The sequence below is a fragment of the Pristiophorus japonicus genome, chromosome 5 (genome assembly GCF_044704955.1).
Source record: "Pristiophorus japonicus isolate sPriJap1 chromosome 5, sPriJap1.hap1, whole genome shotgun sequence".
NCBI classification, from domain to species: Eukaryota; Metazoa; Chordata; class Chondrichthyes; family Pristiophoridae; genus Pristiophorus; species Pristiophorus japonicus.
In genome coordinates this window covers 52110736-52128600 of record NC_091981.1, presented here as the reverse complement: position 1 = coordinate 52128600, position 17865 = coordinate 52110736, and the positions used below count along the sequence as shown (strand labels likewise).

The following is a 17865-nucleotide window of genomic DNA, read 5'->3' as shown; positions in this document are numbered from 1 at the left end:
GCAAAAAGGATTTAGAAGGATGATACCAGAACTGAGAGGTTATACCTATCATGGAAGACTGAACAGGCTGGGGCTCTTTTCCCTAGAAGAGAGAAGGCTGAGAGGTGATCTCATGGAGGTCTTTAAAATTATGAAGGAGTTTGATAGAGAAGGTGGTTTATGTTCCGGAAAGAGTAACAGTCAAAAATAGAGCGAGGCCGATCTGCGACTTTTTGTGTCATTAATTGGTTAATGACTGCCGAATGCACTTTCTGTCTTAGAGCAAAGGTCGCGAATGAGCTTCCTATCCGGGAGCAAAGGTCAGTGAGGGGTCAGGTTGTGTTAACAAGTCCATCTAAATAATTTGGAAATGTTGTGAAATTACTACTTGTAAAAATCCAAACATTTAGAGGAGGAGACTGTCTTGTGGTCCATTATCAGAGCAGGGACTGGGTCATGTCGTCCTAGAGCTAATCGTTTATTTGGCACTTCAGCTGAGGTACAATTGGGTTAATGGTACATTTCAATACGCTTTTCAGATTCTGCAGTAAAAATATTGATGGCCACCATATGTTTGCAGAACATGGGATTGAAATCTTTGGCGATTGCCTACAATGTATTCTTTCCTTAGACAAAATCTTAACATTGACCAGTTTCTCTGCGTCAGAGTAGAGCCATGGGTACCCCTGTAAAAGATCTAGGTAGCTTAGCTAATAATACCAGTCAGAAAAAGTGCCGACATAAGTTTAATAATAATTCAAATGGCAAAGATCATGCTGTTCCAACAGTGAGACCCAATCCAAGCAGAGCATATCCATTGAAGATTTATCTGTGACTTCCATTAAACTTTTCACATGCCCGAAGCATAATATGGGGTTCAATTTTCCCCAGTGATTTGTGCCGTTTTTTTCGCACACGCCACTTTGTTTGGCGTAAGTTTAAAAAAATTAAAGTTTTCCCAAGGAATGTGCGGCAGCATAACTCAGTTACAATTTTTTTAGGTTCGTTTTTTTTTGCGTCATAACCTGATGTCTGCGCCAGTTTTTGTCAATTATGGAAGTTTACCCCCAAAAAATTTATTCGAGATCGGTGTATGTGACCACTCTCGAAAAACCTTCTGGTGAGTTAAGAAAAAGCAGCACACATTGAAAAATCGGTGCAGAAAGACGCCGTTGTTTTTCAGCTAGGTTTTGGAGGGAGTCAAGAAGACTTAAATATGCATAATAAAGATTAAAAAATGTTACCTTATAATGCAGTAAATGGAAATTTGATGGAATTGTGTAAGTTTTCATATTTTTTCAACACTCACACCACCACCGAACATTTGCAAACAGGGCTGGAGGGTCTGAGTGTCGGCCGGCAGAATCGATCCTGTGCCCGGTAACGGGCTCAGGGCTCGGCTGCAAAAGAAGCCGGTGGGGGTGAGGGGAACTGTGGAAAGCGATCGGAAGGCATCAGAAGCCTGCACCATGCATCAAATCAAGCCCAGGTTGGTGGGGGGCTGTGGAAGGCGATTGGAAGGCATCCGAAGCTTGCACTACCCATCAAATCAAGCCCGGGTTGGTGGGGGGCTGTGGAAGGCATAAGGAAGGCATCATAAGACTGCGCTACCCATCAAATGTAGCCCGGGGGATTGGGGAAGGGGTTCCCGATCACTGCAACGGCTCAGACCTGGGTGCGGCCCATACAGACCTCGGGGGAGAGAGAACAAAGAACCTTGTCCTGCCTGCCTGCCATCTTGAGCTTCTTGTAAAGGCAAAATTTAAGCAGGGGGGCAATACTGACAATGCCATACCTTGTGCAAGCCTTTTGCATGATGGTGCTGCGGAGGAGACAATTGATTTGACGTATTTGCATGAGGAACCTCGGAGCCTGTAGGGTGATGGGCAGGAGGCCTTACCCATGTCTGATATATCGAGACAGGCGTTCGTACATGCGCCTGAGTGATGCAGATTGTGTCAGAAGACTGCGTTTTCGCAAAGAAGTTGTAACTGAGATCTGTGAGTTGGTAAAAGCAGACCTGCAACCTCGAAGCGTCAGGAGGACTGCTTTGTCAGTTGAAGTGAAGATTACAGCTGCACTTTCATTCTATGCATCTGGATCCAAGCTACAACTGGGGATGTGTGCGCCATTTCTCAACATGCAACACATGTCTGTATTCGGCAGATGACTGCTGCACTATATGCCCGGAGGAATGACTACATAATGTTCGCCATGACCGCCCAGGCAATGCGTGACAGGGCTGTGGGCTTCTCCAGGATTGCTGGCTTCCCAAAGGTACAGGGCTGCATTGTTTGTACCCAGATAGCCTTGTGAGCAACTTTGGAGGATTCCAAGATGTACAGGAACAGAAAAGGCTTCCACTCCATCAATGTGCAGCTCGTGTGTGACGACATGCATTGCATCATGTCAGTTGATGTAAGATACCCTGGGAGCACCCATGATGCGTTCATCCTACGCTAGAGCGTTATATCTGCAGAAAGGCAGAGCTTGCTACTGGGAGATAAAGGGTACGACCTCGCCACCTGGCTCATGATGCCTCCACGCGTAACCTGGACAGTAGCTGACCGGGAATACAACATGTCGCACATTGTGACGTGCAGCATAATAGAGGGGACCATTGGCATCTTGAAACAGCGTTTCCGATGCCTGGACCATTTCGGAGCCTACTTGCTATACTCCCCTGAGATTGTCAGTCAGTTCACTGTTGTGTGTTGCATGCTGCATAACTTGGCCATCATGAGGCAGCAGCAGATGGTAGTAGAAGACCCACCTGAGGTGAGAGTGGCTGATGATAATGATGAGGAAGAGGCAGATGACGAGGAGGAGGACAAGGAAGCCATGCAGCTACCTGAACCCGGAGCACGACGGCGGAAGAGGGCGGCCATAATGCCCCTTTAACGATTGCTCGAGCCTTGCGCCAGCAGCTCATCCGTGAACGCTTTGCTGCCTGAAGGCTCAGTGACAACTATTCCACATGGACCATGTTTAATGTTTGGACCTGTTCCGTAAAATTGTGTTGTGTTAATGGAACAAATGATGGAAATTATTCTTGTTTACTTCAAAAGTTGTGTTAATAACCGAACAAATAATGGAAATGATTGTTATAGTTTAAAATATATTTTATTCAAAAGTTTAACACATTTGTTTGTACTTAACTTTAATAAACATAGTCTTGTATCAAACATTAAAGTTTTCAGTTAAGTCCACTTACAAATTCTTACGATATTAAAAACTTTAAGATCACTTACTAACTTACAAAAAACTTTAAATTTGAGTACAGTAACAATAATAATAACAACAGCAGCAAAGAAAGGCTGCACCCATCACTCCTCCACTTTATTGTGAGACTGCCTGTCTTGTTGACTCCACCCCTGCCTGCAGGCGGGGGTGCAGCATTTTTTGGGTTGGTACCAGGCTTATTCTTTCGAACCTCTCTGGTAATGTGCACTTCTTGATGGGAGGAGTGGGGGGAGGCAGGCAGTAATGTGGAAGACGTGGCTTGAGCCTCTTCGGAGGCTGATCTGGGGATTGGAGTGGAAGTGGCAGTGGGTCTGGACAAATTACCTAATTGCAGCAGCTAACTCTGACATTCCCTCTCTCATGTGCCCTGACAGTTTCTCCACTACCTCCAACATTCCCTCTCTCATGTTCGCCGCCAGTGTCTCAGCTACCTGTGACATGCCCTCCCTCATGTTCACCGACAGTGCTTCAGCTACCTGCGGCATTCCCTCCCTCATACAGTGTTCCCATTTCTCGTGAGAGTGTTGTTACTTCTCCTGACAGTCCCGATACCTCATCACCCACCCCACTGATGGTGTCCAGGGGTGATCGCGTAAGGTCAATGCACTCCGCACTCATTGCCATCAACTGAACCACATCTGTTAAATCCTGCACCTCAGGAGAACATGGGCGAGTTCTCCTTCCCCCTCCTCATCCTGGGTGTGGCCCGCAGCCTCGGACGGTGGGGCCCTGAATGTGCCTCGCTGCACCCCACTAGGACCCGCAGCCACAGATGGTGGCGGCCTGGGTGTGCCTCGCTGGGACCCGCAGCCTGGCACAGTGGGGCCCTGGGTGTGTCTCACTGCACCCCACTGGGATCCGCAGCCTCGGACGGTGGGGCCCTGGATGTTGCCTCGCTGCACCCCACTGCGACCCGCAGCCTCGGAAGGTGGGGGCCTGGGTGTGCCTCGCTGCATCCCGCTGGGACCCACAGCCTCGGCGGTGGGGCCCTGGGTGTGCCTTGCTGCACCCCACTGGAATCCCCAGCCTCGGACGGTGGGAAACCATGGAATGTCCCAGCAACACTCAAACCACTACTCAGGGAAGGAGCTAGCACCTCAATGGGTGGCATCTGCAGATCCTCAAAAGTGAGTACAACAGTGGGGGCTTCATCCATCCCCTACCCCCTCCCCCTCACCCCCATGCTCTTTGTCTGGAAAATGGGATTGAAAGATGTTCTCCTCTTCAGGCTTGTCCTCGTCTTAATTTTCTTGTGCATCGTCAGGGTTGGCCTTAAGTTCTGCAAAATATAACAGAACAGACAAATAGTTAGCGGCACAGTGGGTGGCATGAGTAGGCTCTCACAGCACAGGAAGCAGGCTGATTTGAAGGACTACGATGAATGATAGTACATTGCACCAACCAAAGCGTAGCTGAGGGAGGCAACCATGAACCGAAGCATGGCTAGCCCACGCAGTCCCTAATTGCCCTTGAGAAGGTGGTAATGAGCCACCTTCTTGAACCCCTACAGTCCGCGTGGTGAAGGTACTCCCATAGTGCTGTTAGGGAGGGAATTCCAGTATTTTGACCCAGCAACAATGAAGGAAAGGCGATATATTTCCAAGTCAGGCTGGGTTTGTATGACTTGGAGGGGACTTGCAGATGATGGTGTTCCCAGGCGCCCGCTGCTCTTGTCCTTCTAGGTGGCAGAGGGGTTGGTTTTGGGAGGTGCTGTCGAAGAAGCCTTGGCGAGTTGCTACATTGCATCTTGTACACAATGCAGCCACGGTGCACCGGTGGTGCTGGGCGTGAATGTTGAAGGTGGTGGACGGGGTGACAATTAAGCGGGCTGCCTTGTTCTGAATGGTGTCAAGCTTCGTGAGTGTTATTGGAGCTGCACTCAGCCAGGCATGTGGGGAATATTCCATCAAAGTCCTGACTTGTGCTTTGCAGATGGTGGAAAGAGTTCAAGGAGTCCGGTGAGACACTTGCCGCAGAATACAGATCCTCTGACCTGCTCTTGTAGCCACAGTATTCTGGTCAGTGGTGACCCCCCAGGATGTTGATGGGGGATTCGGCGATGGTAATGCCATTGAAGGTCAAGATCGGTGGTTAGAGTTTCTCTTGTTGGAGATAGTCATTGCCTGGCACTTAGGTGGCAAGTAACATTTGCGCCATGAGGATGAGAATTTTAAAATCGAAGCGTTGGTGGACTAAAGTTCAATGGTTGTCAGAGCACCAGGAGGATGGGGGAACAAGACTTGGTGCGAGTTAGGATACGGACAACAGAGTTTTGGGTGAGCTTAAGTTAATGCAGGGTGGCAGATGGGAGGCCGGCTAGGAGAACATTGGACTGGTCGAATCTGGAGGTAACAAAAGCATGGATGAGGGTTTCAGCAGCAGGGGTGGAGACAGGTGATATTATGGAAGTGGAAGTAGGCGGTCTTGGTGACAGTGGAAATCAGTCAAATAGAATGCCACGGTTGCGAACAGTCTGGTTCAGCCTGAGTTCGTGGCCAGGGAGAGCGATGGAATCGGTGGCTAGGGTTTGTGGTGGGGCCTGAAGACAATGGCTTCAGTCTACCTGTATTTATACTTGCATTGGAGGCTGTTCAGAGAAGGTTCACGAGGTTGATTCCGGAGATGAGGGGGTTGACTTATGAAGGTAGGTTGAGTAGGTTGATCCTATACTCATTGGAGTTTAGAAGAATGAGAGGCAATCTTCGCAAAACATTTCAGATAATGAGGGGGCTTGACAAGGTGGATGCAGAGAGGATATTTCTTCTCATGGGGGAAACTAAAACTAGGGGATATAGTCTCAGAATAAGGGGCCTCCCATTTAGAACTGAGATGAGGAAGAATTACTTCTGAGGGTTGTAAATCTGTGGAATTCTCTGCCCCAGAGGCTCGGTCATTGAATATATTTAAGGCGGAGATCGTCAGATTTTTGACCGATAAGTGATTGAAGGGTTATGGGAAACGGGCAGAGAAGTGGAGCTGAGTCCATGATCAGATCAGCCATGATCTTATTAAATGGCGGAGCAGGCTTGAGAGGTCAAATGGTCTACTCCTGCTCCTATTTCTTTTGTTCTTATGTACCCAATATTTGATGGAAATTTTGGCTCATCCAGGACTGCATGTCAGACAACACAAGAGGTGGCCGAGAGGTGCGGAAAGGTAGAGCTGGTGTTGTCAACGTCCATGTGGAACCTGAACATTGTGTTTTCGGATAATATCGCCAAGTGACAGCATGTAGGTAGTAAATAGGAGGGGGTCAAAGATAGATCCATGGAGGACTCCAGAGATAATGTTGTGGGAGCAGGAAGAGAAGCCATTGAGGAGATTCTCTGGTTACAACTGGATAAGTAAGAGTGAACAATGGAATTGAAGGAGGATGGTGTGGTCACCAATGTTCCCTCCGGTCTGAAGGCCCAATGCAGGCCGCTCACTAGCTTTTCAATGGTAATAACCGCACGTGTGAAAATTTGAATGGGCTGTGCAGCCAGTTAAAGGGATCGTGCACAAAAAAAAATTACAGGGAACATTGGTGGTCACCTGTGTCAAAGGCTGCAGACAGGTCAAGCTAGACAGTCAGAGTCACATAGCAAGTCATTTGTGACTTTGATCAGGGCCGTTTCAGTGTTGTGACGGGCAGAAACCTGATTGGAGAACTTCAAACATGGAGTTCCAGGAATGATGGGCACAGATTTGGGAGGTGACAACATGATCGAGGACATGTTAGCCTTAGTTCCAAAGCAAACCTTTTTCCTCCAGAGGGTCTGCCATTCTGGCTGACATTCTCTTGACATGTAGAGGGAAAGAAATAAAGCCTTGCAATTATATAGCAGCTTTTGAGACTTTAAGACATCCCAAAGCACTTTACAGCCAATTGAGTACTCTTGAAGGTTAGTCACTGTTGCAATGTAGGAAACGCGGCAGCCAATTTGCTAACAGCAAGGTCCCACAAATAACAATGTGATGATTTTTTTTTAGTCATGTTGGTTTAGGGATAAGCTGACCAGGACATGGGAAAGAAGTCCCCTTCTCTTTGAAATAATGCCATGGCATCTTTTACTTCCAGCTGAGAGAGCAGTGGGGACCTCGGTTTAACGTCTCAACTGAAAGATGGCACCTCCGCCAGTACAGCACTCCCTCAGTACTGCACTGGAGTGTCAGCCTAGATTTTCTACCTAATCTCTAGAGTAAGACTTGAATCCACAACTTTCTGACTCAGGCGAACGTGCTACCCACTGAGCCACATATAGAGGACAACAAATGAAGGTTAAATGTTGATTAATTGGAGTAGACACGTCCTCATTCTTAAAATGCTGCTTTCCTTCATGTTTGAAATTGTCTGCCCTCCTCTTCTGCCCTTCCCATGGACATGGTGTGGGCTGCTTTGATTTACGGCTATGTTACGTATTTTGTACATCGGTTACAAGTCCTTTTAATGGATTCACACACAAAAAGTACTTTAACTTAGCCTTTTTGGTCATTGTTTTTAACTATTAAAGTAGCTAAAACTTATCTATCGTTATCTTAAAATTAAATTTTTTAAAATACAACCTGGTAATAGGACATGGAACACTTGTGTTTCCTGGTTCAATGTGGACAGCAGCAAATTTTTTCCAGATGCTAAATCCAGGTCAGAAAGTTGAAGAGGGCTAATCAAAAAATAAAGGAACCATCGAAAAACCTAAATGTAACTTAGTTGTGTGCGAGGTGATGGAGCTTAAGTACCTTGACCACTGAGGAGAATAGAAAAGATCACTGAAGCTTCTAAAAGCACAATTGGACTTGGGGAAAGAAAACTAGAAAGGAAGTACCGTTGGTAATATTCAAAACCATAGGATTGTTTTGAGGAGCGCTGATTTAGGTCAGTTTATGAGTACCTCAGGTTCAAAAAGAGCCATAATGACCTTCAGAATAATGTTGGTGAAGAAATTAGTGCATTTAATTGTATGTTTATCCAACAGTATTTGCTTGTGATAAACATAACAATTAATCATGCCTGTATTTATCAAAACCTCATGTAGCCTGAAATTTTAAGTTGATGGTTATTGAACGTCATTTTGACCCGATTTCTATAGGCAGTGCTCAAGGTGAAGGATTTTTTTAATGCACGTGACTTGTGTGGTATTTTGTACGTTTAAGAGAAAAGATTTAATTGATGTAGTACTGATGTATTATACTGTCCTTTCTTTTATCTTCTGCAGGAAATGGCAAAAATCCTCCTTCATCCTAGGGTGTATTCCTTCCTTCATGTGCCAGTTCAGACTGGATCAGATAGTGTCCTTATGGACATGAAAAGAGAATATTGCATAGCTGATTTTCAACGGGTAGCAGACTTCTTGAAGGAGCAGTAAGTAACTTTGAATTCAACTGATTGTCACCAGTCTTACTTCAAAGTCAAGCACACGTCCTAAGTATCACCTTCACATTAGGATTTTATAAAGATTAAGTATCTGAATAAAAATGATTGATGTGGTTTTTAACCGCTCCTTGCTGTTAAATACTTGCTGTGTCTTTGCACGATTGCCATTGCATTTCAAATCTTGTTTAAATACTAAAGTGCCCAGTATTTTTAATGTCTGAGCTGTATTGTATATTTGAAGTTCACTGTTTAGCTGTTGTTTCTTTTCATGTGGTTTCTCTCCAGCTGGTCCTCCTTAATTAGTATCTGAAAAGCTTCCAAGTTTTGATAACAGTGAATCAACAATTTTTGCAAGAGTATTTTAAGGTCTCAGCATAATAATCTACTTATGCAACTACCTTAACTCAACCCTTGTATGCGGAGTGTGGCAGATAGAGAGTAATCACTCTTTAGTTCTTCCTTTGAACCGACTTCGCTACATTTTACATTGTGTTGACAGACCAGAAAGTGATTTAAATATACAGAATCAGTTTGTTCGCAATATGCAAAGGAAACATTGTTTTTGGCCTGAGAAATGAGCATCGGATCTTCAATTTGCACCATATTTGTACTTCCTGTTGGGAGAGTGAGAGGGGATGGGAGCAGAGAAGAGAACCAGGTCACATAATGAAGGAAAATGCAAAATAAATATAAGTTAAGTTGTATTTGCTTCACAAATTGAATTGGCAACTGATGAAATAAATTGTCATTGAATGTAGTTAATGAAGACTATGTTGAAGCTTTCAAAAATGAAATGAGCAGATTCTTGATTCAGTACAGTGTGAAGGGGTACAAGTAGGAAAAAGACTCTGATGAAGGGTCATCGACCCGAAACGTTAACTCTGTTTCTCTTCACAGATGCTGCCTGACCCGCTGAGATTTCCAGCAGTTTCTGTTTTTATTTCAAATTCCAGCATCCGCAGCATTTTGCTTTTTTATTGTTGTATGAAGGAGTTTCTAAACAGGGTATTACTCCCCGCCACCCACCCCCAATTCCTTAATCCTTCTGCTTACCTACAAACCAGCAGAATTTTAAGAGCTGTGTCCAGACAGCCTGTAATTTGCAGTCAGTGGCGAAGCACTGGCACTCGTCACGGGTCCCGAAGAAAGCTGCCCACAGAGATCTCATGAAAAGTTTGCCTTTTTCGACGTTCAATTGATTGCAGCACTCTGTCATGGGGATTCCCCGCCAAGAGCTGCTGTAATGTCAACAAACTCGCTGTTTGCCAGCTATGGGGAAGTGGAGATGTCCAGAGCGTAGCCTGTGGCGGAGCAATAAATGATTGACCGCAACTTCAGGATTTCCGTGTTCAGATGCACATGCACTAAATGCTGAAGTTGAGGTCAGTTTGAGAGAGGTACCACGGTAAATTGAGGGCCATATATGGGGCTCAATTTTGGCCAGGCGTTGCTCTGTTTTTTTTTGGAGTAACTTGATTTTTCTGACGTATCTTAAAAATCCCCATTTTGCACATTTAGTTTGCGCCAGTGTAAGTGAGTTAGTTACAATTTTTTAAATTTAGTTTAGTTTTTCTCAAAAGGGGGCGTTAACAGCCACCTACACCAGTTTTGGCCATTTAGGCCACTTTGGCCAGTTAATAGTTACTCCAAATCTACTTAGGCCAGCAAATGTGACCACTTCAGAAAACCCTTGTGGAGAGTTAAGAAATCAGCGCAGATAGGTACGTCAGAGGCCATTTGGCCTGGGATAGGGGAGGAAAGGGAAGCGATGCGGAGAGGACCTGCACCTAAAGCACCAAGACTTACAAAGCACTAAACAAAGCACAAAAAGTAAGAAGCATTCAATAACAAATAAAAAATAGAAGTAAGTCCTACCTTCATGTGAAAACTCAGCCCGGGAAGGCAGCAGGCCGGCCAGTGCAGGAGGCCACTTGGCTAGGGCTAGGGGCGGGAGCGATTGAACTGCCGACATCGGAGCATACACAGCGGCTGCAGGAAGCAAACTCACTGAACAGGCTGCAGCAAGCAAACGGCAAAACACAAGCAGCTACGATTCCTTTTAAAAATGGCTGATTGCCAAATTTTGGCACTACTGCGCATGTGCGGACATAGCGACCCAACTCCGATGCGCATGTGCAAACGTCCCAGCGCTGTTTTCAGTGCAGAACGCTGGCTCCACCCCCGACTCGACTGACCACGCTGTGCGACGACCGGGAAGAAACTGGACAGCGGCCAAAGTGGGGAGGAATAATGAACGGGCGGCCTGACGAGAGGAAGCCGGGCCGAAGACTTCAGGCAGGGCCCACCTTCAGCAAGATACCGGGCGGGCCCAGCCGAAGACATGGAGGGAACGGGGTGGGATCGGGGGGTGGCGGGGGAGGGAGAGAGAGAGAGAGAGAGACGGACCGGGAGCTGAAGGGGCGGGGGGGCGGGCAGGAGAGAGCCAGAGCGGGAGCTGATTGGTGCCGGGGTGAGGGGCGGGATGGAGCGGGAGCTGAACGGGGGGTGGGGAGGAGCCGGAGCAGGAGTTGAAGAGGAGGGAGGTCCAGTCCGATCTTCGCCGCCCCATTTGTCCAGGGCTTAGGGGCGGTGTGCCTCGGGCGCCTGGAGCTACTGCACATGCGCGCACACTTTAGCGCGCATGTGCAGAGGTCCCGGCACTGTTTTCAGCGCCGGGACCTGGCTCCGTCCCCCACAGCTTGTGCTGCGCTGCGCCAAGGGCCTGGAACGTTCCGGCAGCGGGGAGAATACTGAGGTAAGTTTTAGGCGCGGTTTTGAGCGCGGAAATCAGGCGGGGCTGCGCCGTTCTAGCCGCGGCCCGACACTTGACCCAATAATTTCTCTCTTAAACTTAGCCTTAAGTGATCTTTTTACCAGGATTGTTCCACGCTTGTGGAATGTACTGTCAGTTATCACCAGCCTCTTGTTTCTGCTACACGGCATAACAGGGAAAAATAAAGAATTTGCACAATGCGTGAAACATGGGAGATGGCAGGAATGAAAGAAGGAAAACATGCAATTATATAGCGCCTTTCATGACCTCAGGATGTTCCAAAGCGCTTTACAGCCAATGAAGTACTCTTGAAGGGGAGTCACTGTTGTAATGTAGGAAACATGGCAGCTAATTTACCAATGTGGTAATGACCTTATAATCTTTTTTATTGATGTTTGGTTGTGGGATAAATATAGGCTAGGACACCAGGGAGAAATCCCCTGCTGCTCTTTGAAATAGTGCCGTGGCATCTTATACACCCATCTGAGGGGACCGACATGGTCTCGTCTCATCCAAAAGATGGCTTATCCAATAGTGCAGCACTGTCAGTACTGCACTGGAGTGTCAAACTCGATTATGTGCTTACCTCTCTGAAGTGAGATTAGTAACATAAATTTATAGGCAATGGGGACTATAGTACACATGTTAAGCCTTGCAATTATATTTTTACCTCCAATCATTGTCTTTAAAAAGACCACAATTGTTAATGACCATTTACATCACTTTACCTGCATGAATAGAGAGAGTTTGGGAAGAAGGAAGATGTTGTCCAAGTCACACTTTCTGAATAGCTCAATTTGCAAACAATGATGATCACTTTTAGAGGAGGGGAGAAAATAATTAACTTTGCATAGAAACATAGACATAGAAAATAGGTGCAGGAGTAGGCCGTTCAGCCCTTCGAGCCTGCACTGCCATTCAATGAGTTTATGGCTGAACATGCAACTTCAGTACCCCATTCCTGCTTTCTCGCCATACCCCTTGATCCCCCTAGTAGTAAGGACTACATCTAACTCCTTTTTCAATATATTTAGTGAATTGGCCTCAACAACTTTCTGTGGCAGAGAATTCCACAGGTTCACCACTCTCTGGGTGAAGAAGTTTCTTCTCATCTCGGTCCTAAATGGCTTACCCCTTATTCTTAGACTGTGACCCCTGGTTCTGGACTTCCCCAACATTGGGAACATTCTTCCTGCATCTAACCTGTCTAAACCCGTCAGAATTTTAAACGTTTCTATGAGATCCCCTCTCATTCTTCTGAACTCCAGTGAATACAAGCCCAGTTGATCTAGTCTTTCTTGATATGTCGGTCCCGCCATCCCGGGAATCAGTCTGATGAACCTTCGCTGCACTCCCTCAATAGCAAGAATGTCCTTCCTCAAGTTAGGAGACCAAAACTGTACACAATACTCCAGGTGTGACCTCACCAAGGCCCTGTACAACTGTAGTAACACCTCCCTACCCCTGTACTCAAATCCCCTCGATATGAAGGCCAACATGCCGTTTGCTTTCTTAACCGCCTGCTGTACCTGCATGCCAACCTTCAATGACTGATGTACCATGACACCCAGGTCTCGTTGCACCTCCCCTTTTCCTAATCTGTCACCATTCAGATACTAGTCTGTCTCTCTGTTTTTACCACCGAAGTGGATAACCTCACATTTATCCACATTATACTTCATCTGCCATGCATTTGCCCACTCACCTAACCTATCCAAGTCACTCTGCAGCCTCATAGCATCCTCCTCGCAGCTCACACTGCCACCCAACTTAGTGTCATCCGCAAATTTGGAGATACTACATTTAATCCTCTCGTCTAAATCATTAATGTACAATGTAAACAGCTGGGGCCCCAGCACAGAACCTTGCGGTACCCCACTAGTCACTGCCTGCCATTCTGAAAAGTACCCATTTACTCCTACTCTTTGCTTCCTGTCTGACAACCAGTTCTCAATCCACGTCAGCACACTACCCCCAATCCCATGTGCTTTAACTTTGCACATTAATCTCTTGTGTGGGACCTTGTCGAAAGCCTTCTGAAAGTCCAAATACACCACATCAACTGGTTCTCCTTTGTCCACTCTACTGGAAACATCCTCAAAAAATTCCAGAAGATTTGTCAAGCATGATTTCCCTTTCACACATCCATGCTGACTTGAACCTATTATGTCACCTCTTTCCAAATGCGCTGCTATGACATCCTTAATAATTGATTCCATCATTTTACCCACTACCGATGTCAGGCTGACCGATCTATAATTCCCTGTTTTCTCTCTCCCTCCGTTTTTAAAAAGTGGGGTTACATTAGCTACCCTCCACTCCATAGGAACTGATCCAGAGTCTATGGAATGTTGGAAAATGACTGTCAATGCATCCGCTATTTCCAAGGCCACCTCCTAAAGTACTCTGGGATGCAGTCCATCAGGCTTTGGGGATTTATCGGCCTTCAATCCCATCAATTTCCCCAACACAATTTCCCGACTAATAAGGATTTCCCTCAGTTCCTCCTTCTTACTCGACCCTCTGACCCCTTTTATATCCGGAAGGTTGTTTGTGTCCTCCTTAGTGAATACCGAACCAAAGTACTTGTTCAATTGGTCTCCCATTTCTTTGTTCCCAGTTATGACTTCCCCTGATTCTGACTGCAGGGAACCTACGTTTGTCTTTACTAACCTTTTTCACTTTACATATCTATAGAAGCTTTTGCAGTCCGTCTTAATGTTCCCTGCAAGCTTCCTCTCGTACTCTATTTTCCCTGCCCTAATCAAACCCTTTGTCCTCCTCTGCTGAGTTCTAAATTTCTCCCAGTCCCCGGGTTCGCTGCTATTTCTGGCCAATTTGTATGTCACTTCCTTGGCTTTAATACTATCACTGATTTCTCTTGATCGCCACGGTTGAGCCACCTTCCCTTTTTTATTTTTACGCAAGACAGGGATGTACAATTGTTGTTGTTCATCCATGCAGTCTCTAAATGTCTGCCATTGCCCATCCACAGTCAACCCCTTAAGTATCATTTGCCAATCTATCCTAGCCAATTCACGCCTCATACCTTCAAAGTTACCCTTCTTTAAGTTCTGGACCATGGTCTCTGAATTAACTATTTCATTCTCCATCCTAATGTAGAATTCCACCATATTATGGTCACTCTTCCCCAAGGGGCCTCGCACAACGAGATTGCTAATTAATCCTCTCTCGTTACACAACACCCAGTCTAAGATGGCCTCCCCCCTAGTTGGCTCCTCGACATATTGGTCTAGAAAACCATCCCTTATGCACTCCAGGAAATCCCCCTCTACCGTATTGCTTCCAGTTTGGTTAGCCCACTCTATATGCATGATAACTGCTGCACCTTTATTGCATGCAACCCTAATTTCCTGTTTGCCCACCCCAACATCACTACTACTGTTTGGAGGTCTGTGCACAACTCCCACTAACGTTTTTTGCCCTTTGGTGTTCTGCAGCTCTACCCATATAGATTTCACATCATCCAAGCTAATGTCCTTCCTAACTATTGCATTAAACTCCTCTTTAACCAGCAATGCCACCCCAACTCCTTTTCCTTTTATTCTATCCTTCCTGCATGTTGAATACCCTTGGATGTTGAGTTCCCAGCCCTGATCATCCTGGAGCCACATCTCTATAATCCCAATCACATCATATCTGTTAACATCTATTTGCACAGTTAATTCATCCACCTTATTATGGATACTCCTTGCATTAAGACACAAAGCCTTCAGGCTTGTTTTTTTAACACCCTTTGTCCTTTTAGAATTATGATATAGTGTGGCCCTTTTTGTTTCTTGCCTTTGTTTACTCGGCCTTCCACTATTGCTTTTTACCTTTCTACCATCTGTTTCTGACTCCATATTACTTCGCCCTATCTCGCTGCATAGGTTCCCATCCCCCTGCCATATTAGTTTAAACACTCCCGAACTGCATTAGCAAATGTTACCCCTAGGACATCAGTTCCAGTGCTGCCCAAATGCAGACCGTCCCTTTTGTACAGGTCCCACTTTCCCCAGAACTGGTTCCAGTGTCCCAGGAATTTGAATCCCTCCCTCTTGCACCACTGCTCAAGCCACGTATTTATTCTAACTATCCTGCTCCCTCTACTCTGATTAGCATGTGGCACTGATAGCAATCCAGAGATTACTGCCTTTGAGGTCCTACTTTTTAATTTAACTCCTAGCTCCCTAAATTCAGCTTGTAGGACCTCTTCCCGCTTCTTACCTATATCGTTGGTGCCTACATGTACCATGACAACTGGCTGTTCACCCTCCCTCTCCAGAATGCTCTGCAGCCGCTCCGAGACATCCTTGACCCTTGCACCAGGGAGGCAACATACCATCCTGGAGTCTCGGTTGCGGCCGCAGAAACTCCAATCTATTCCCCTTGCAATAGAGTCCCCTATCACTATAGCTCTCCCACTCTTTTTCCTGCCCTTCTGTGCAGCAGAGCCACCCATGGTGCCATGAACCTGGCTGCTGGTGCCTTCCCCTGGTAAGTCATCTCCCCCAACAGTATCCAAAACAGTATATCTGTTTTGGAGGGAGATGACCGCAGGGGACTCCTGCACTACCTTCCTGCTCTTGCCTTGTCTCTTGGTCCTAACCCTTACCTGCGGTGTGACTAACTCACTAAATGTGCTATCCACAACATTCTCAGCATCGCACATGCTCCAGAGTGAGTCCATCCGCAGCTCCAGTGCCGTCATGCGGTCTGTCACGAGCTGCAGCTGGACACACTTCCCGCACACGTAGTAGTCAGGGAAGTGTCCCTGATTTCCCACATAGTACAGGAGGAGCATGACACGGGTCCGAGCTCTCCTGCCATGACTTAACCCTTAGATTAATTTACTTACTAAAATTTACTTAAACACCAAACAGCTATTTAGTAGTTCGCTGCCAATTAAACCAATCTAAAAGTCAGTCTAAAAGTGAGTTATACTTACCAGTCGAACAGCGAACCACTTACCAGCTTGGCTGTGATGTCATCTCTCGATTTCGCACCCTTTTATCTTTGTCTGCAGCTTGTTGGGCTGGTCTCTGGGCCTCCGTCTCCTACTCTCACACTCCTTATCAGCTGCTCTAGTGTCAGCACTGGTCGGAAAAACAAGACAAAACAGCACCTGCCACCCTTGCTTGCCCGAACTCACCCACTTACCAAACTCACAAATGCCACTCTTTGCTGCTGCACTCAATGCTCTGCACGAGCTGCCTCTTTTTAAACTGTATCTAGGTCAGATGACTCACTACAGGTCAGTTGTTTACAGAACTGATTTTAACTAGCTGCTAAATGCCTCCTACTGGAGAGTTACCTTGTTTTTCTCTGCCTAAACCTGAAAGATTCCCAACTATTTAACTTTTCCCCTTTAATTTAAACTGCTACTTGCTTAGAAGCTACTGGCAGTTGCCACTAACAATTTACTCCAGCCTCCAAATGGTTTAAAGAGAATAACCCTTAAAACTCACTCACTTACCAAACTCACAAATGCCATTCTATGCTGCTGCACTCCGTGCTCTGCACGAGCTGCCTCTTTGCGGGTTTCTGGTCAGGTTCAGATTATGCTGCGAAGCAATTACGAATTATCAGAATAATCCTTCACTCCTGTGATTATAGTAGCATTTCTGCACCACGTTCAAAAATAATGGTCCTGAATTTGCAGTCAGCAGCGAAGTGAAGGCGTTTGCTCGGATCTCGCAGTCCCTGTGTCGACAACTTGAATTTTCCGACCTTGAATTCAATTCAACGGAACCTAATGGGAATCCCCTTGTTCGAACTGCTGGGATGGTAACAGGCTGTCTAAGCAGCTAATCAAAAGGCAGAATTCTCACAGACAGCGAACAAGGAAGTGAGTAAACCCTTAAAATTTAACTTTTAAAATAATTAGTGAGAGAAAAAGAAAGATTGGGGCGCTCACATGGGGAAAAGGCAAACCAAAAATGAAGATGCACAATTTTTTTTTCAAAATTGAATGCACTAAGTACATTCAATTACCGTTGAATTAGTAATGATGTGTGATTTTAAAATATCATTACTTATTTAAAACATGTAATAAAAATCTGTGTGATCATGTGGTAAGATAATGGCAACGAGAGAAAAAAAATGTTTTTAACATCAAAGTAATTTGTAGTTGCAGATGTTGATCCTAATCTGCTTTAATTCCTGAATATCATAGAATCATACAACACAGGAGGCTATTCAGCCCAACTTCCCTGTGCCGGCTCTTCGAATGAGCTGTCCAATTCGTCCCACTCCCCTGCCCTTTCCCCATAGCTCTGCAAATATTTCCTCTTGAAGCATTTATCCAATTCCCTTTTGAAAGTTACAATTAAATCTGCTTCCACCACCCTTTCAGGCACTTCATTACAGATCATCATAACTCGTATAAATTCTGCTCAGCTCACCACTGGTTCTTTTGCCAATTACCTTAAATCTGTATCCTTTGGTAGCCAACCTTTCTGCCACTGGAAACAATATATCCTTATTTACTCTATTGAAACCTTTATGATTTTGA

General features: G+C 45.8%; 1 protein-coding gene across 2 annotated transcripts in view; it reads left to right on the top strand.

Moving 5' to 3' along the window:
• Nucleotides 1-17865, top strand: part of cdkal1 (CDK5 regulatory subunit associated protein 1-like 1) — a 1217472-nt gene that overhangs the window by 803513 nt on the left and 396094 nt on the right. For both annotated transcript variants that reach the window (XM_070880626.1, XM_070880627.1), the window contains exon 10: nt 8418-8563. In XM_070880626.1, the coding sequence (XP_070736727.1) occupies nt 8418-8563 (146 nt within the window). The remainder of the gene's footprint in view (nt 1-8417; nt 8564-17865) is intronic.